A 1,689-nucleotide genomic window follows, 5' to 3' on the forward strand; every position below is an offset into this window, starting at 1 on the left:
GGGGGCGTCTTATCACGAACTCCTGCGTGCAGCTTCTCCACTTCTCTTGGGGCTCCCAGAGACGAGGCCCAGGGTCTGCTCCCCTAATCATTGGAACCCCCCCCCATCTAGCTCCGCCCTCTCGTGTCTCCAGGGCCCCCTGGAACCTCCTTTTTCATCTCTCCGCCCCTCACTCCTTCGCTCGGACCCATTCCTTTCGCCGCCCTAAGCCACGGAAGCGGTGGGGCTCTACTCCCCTCCTTGTCCGCTCCAGTTGACCCCATTTCTGCTCCTTTCCCTTGTCTCCATCCCATCCGTCCTTCCCGCTGTCTCCTCCCGGTTCCAGGATTCCGCTGCCCGCTTACCCTGCTTCCCTGTTCTCGCCCTTCAATCACTGCCGCGAGCCTATTCCAACTCTTAGTGACCCTATGGGGCAGGGTAGACCGGCCCCAGTACGTTCCCGAGATTGTGACTATGAGAATAGAAAGGCTTGGGGGTCTTCTTTGCACCGAGAGGCTGGTGGTGTCGAACTGTTAACCTCGCGGTTGGCGCCCCAACGCGTAACCCACTGCGCCACCGGAGCGCCTTCTGTTCTCCCTCTCCCCGCATCTTCTGCATCTGGCCCCATCTGGTCACCCTCTGGGACCCGTTTACTTCCCCACCTATGCCGGCCCCTCTGGGCCCACTGCGTTCCATCCTGGATGTTCTTGGAGCGCCCAGTTCTTTTCCCCACCCCCTTGGCACTCACCGTCTTTCTGTCTCCGCCCCTTTTACATTCGGCTCCATTCTGTCCCCGCCTTCTTACACAGCAGCCTTCTGTCCCCGCCCCCTTCTATTCAGCAACCTTCTGTCCCGGCCCTCTTCCACAGAGCAATGTTTTGTCCCCTCCCCCTGCTACCCAGCACCCATCTGTCCCGTCCACTGCCACCCAGCACCCTTCTGTCTCCGCCCCTTTCCTACTTAGCTCCGCCCCATCCCGTTGTCTTTCTCCTTTCTGCCTTTTCGGTTCCCACTCAAAATACTTAAAACTACAGCCATGCAGTTGATTCGGTGCTTAGCACCCCGACTTATATAACCCCTACACCACCAGGGCTCCTTCGGGTTCCCAGCGATCCCACGATGTCCCCCTGGGTCTGGCCTGCCCCGGCTACTCTGACCACGCCTTCCCCTTTTTCCTCCAGCTGTGGAGGCCACTCTGCTCCCCAGAAACCAGACCGACGTGGTCCTGGAGCCCTTCAGCAGCCCATGCGAGCGTGGCTCGCAGGCCTGGCAAGTGTCCCTCTTCAACGGCCTCTCCTTCCACTGCGCGGGCGTCCTGGTGGACAAGGACTGGGTGCTCACGGCCGCACACTGCCAGATCAACAAGTAGGTGGCGCTACGGAGGAGCTGTGGCGGAGGCGGCGGCCCTGGGACAGGGTGGGAAGGGCTGGGACACGTGTGGCTATGGGGCTCTCCTAGCAAGACGTGGGCACAAGTTGTGCACGGGCGATGTTGTGCTGTGGCCACCAGGGGGCGATGTAGTTCTGCTCCACGTTCCTGGGCTCATCTAGCCCCCTAGTCCCGCTGCTTCTCGGTTTCCATTCAGGTGTAGGCAGTTTTGCCTGTCTGGGTAGGAACAGACTTACTGGCAATGGGAGCTTGAAACAGGAGTGCTAGTGCTGCAGTGATTGAGCGCCCCGCTGATAACTGGAAGGTGCTTGGTTCAAGCCC

The 1,689-nt window shown here is 60.4% G+C and overlaps 1 protein-coding gene across 1 annotated transcript in view; it reads left to right on the forward strand.

Moving 5' to 3' along the window:
• Positions 1–1,689, forward strand: part of KLK10 (kallikrein related peptidase 10) — a 10,004-nt gene that overhangs the window by 3,085 nt on the left and 5,230 nt on the right. The window contains exon 2 of the mRNA XM_030886310.2: positions 1,161–1,345. Coding sequence (XP_030742170.1) covers positions 1,161–1,345 — 185 coding nt within the window. The remainder of the gene's footprint in view (positions 1–1,160; positions 1,346–1,689) is intronic.

Source organism: Echinops telfairi, unplaced genomic scaffold, assembly GCF_000313985.2.
Source record: "Echinops telfairi isolate 266 unplaced genomic scaffold, ASM31398v2 ScPeMD7_655;HRSCAF=1070, whole genome shotgun sequence".
NCBI classification, from domain to species: domain Eukaryota; kingdom Metazoa; phylum Chordata; class Mammalia; order Afrosoricida; family Tenrecidae; genus Echinops; species Echinops telfairi.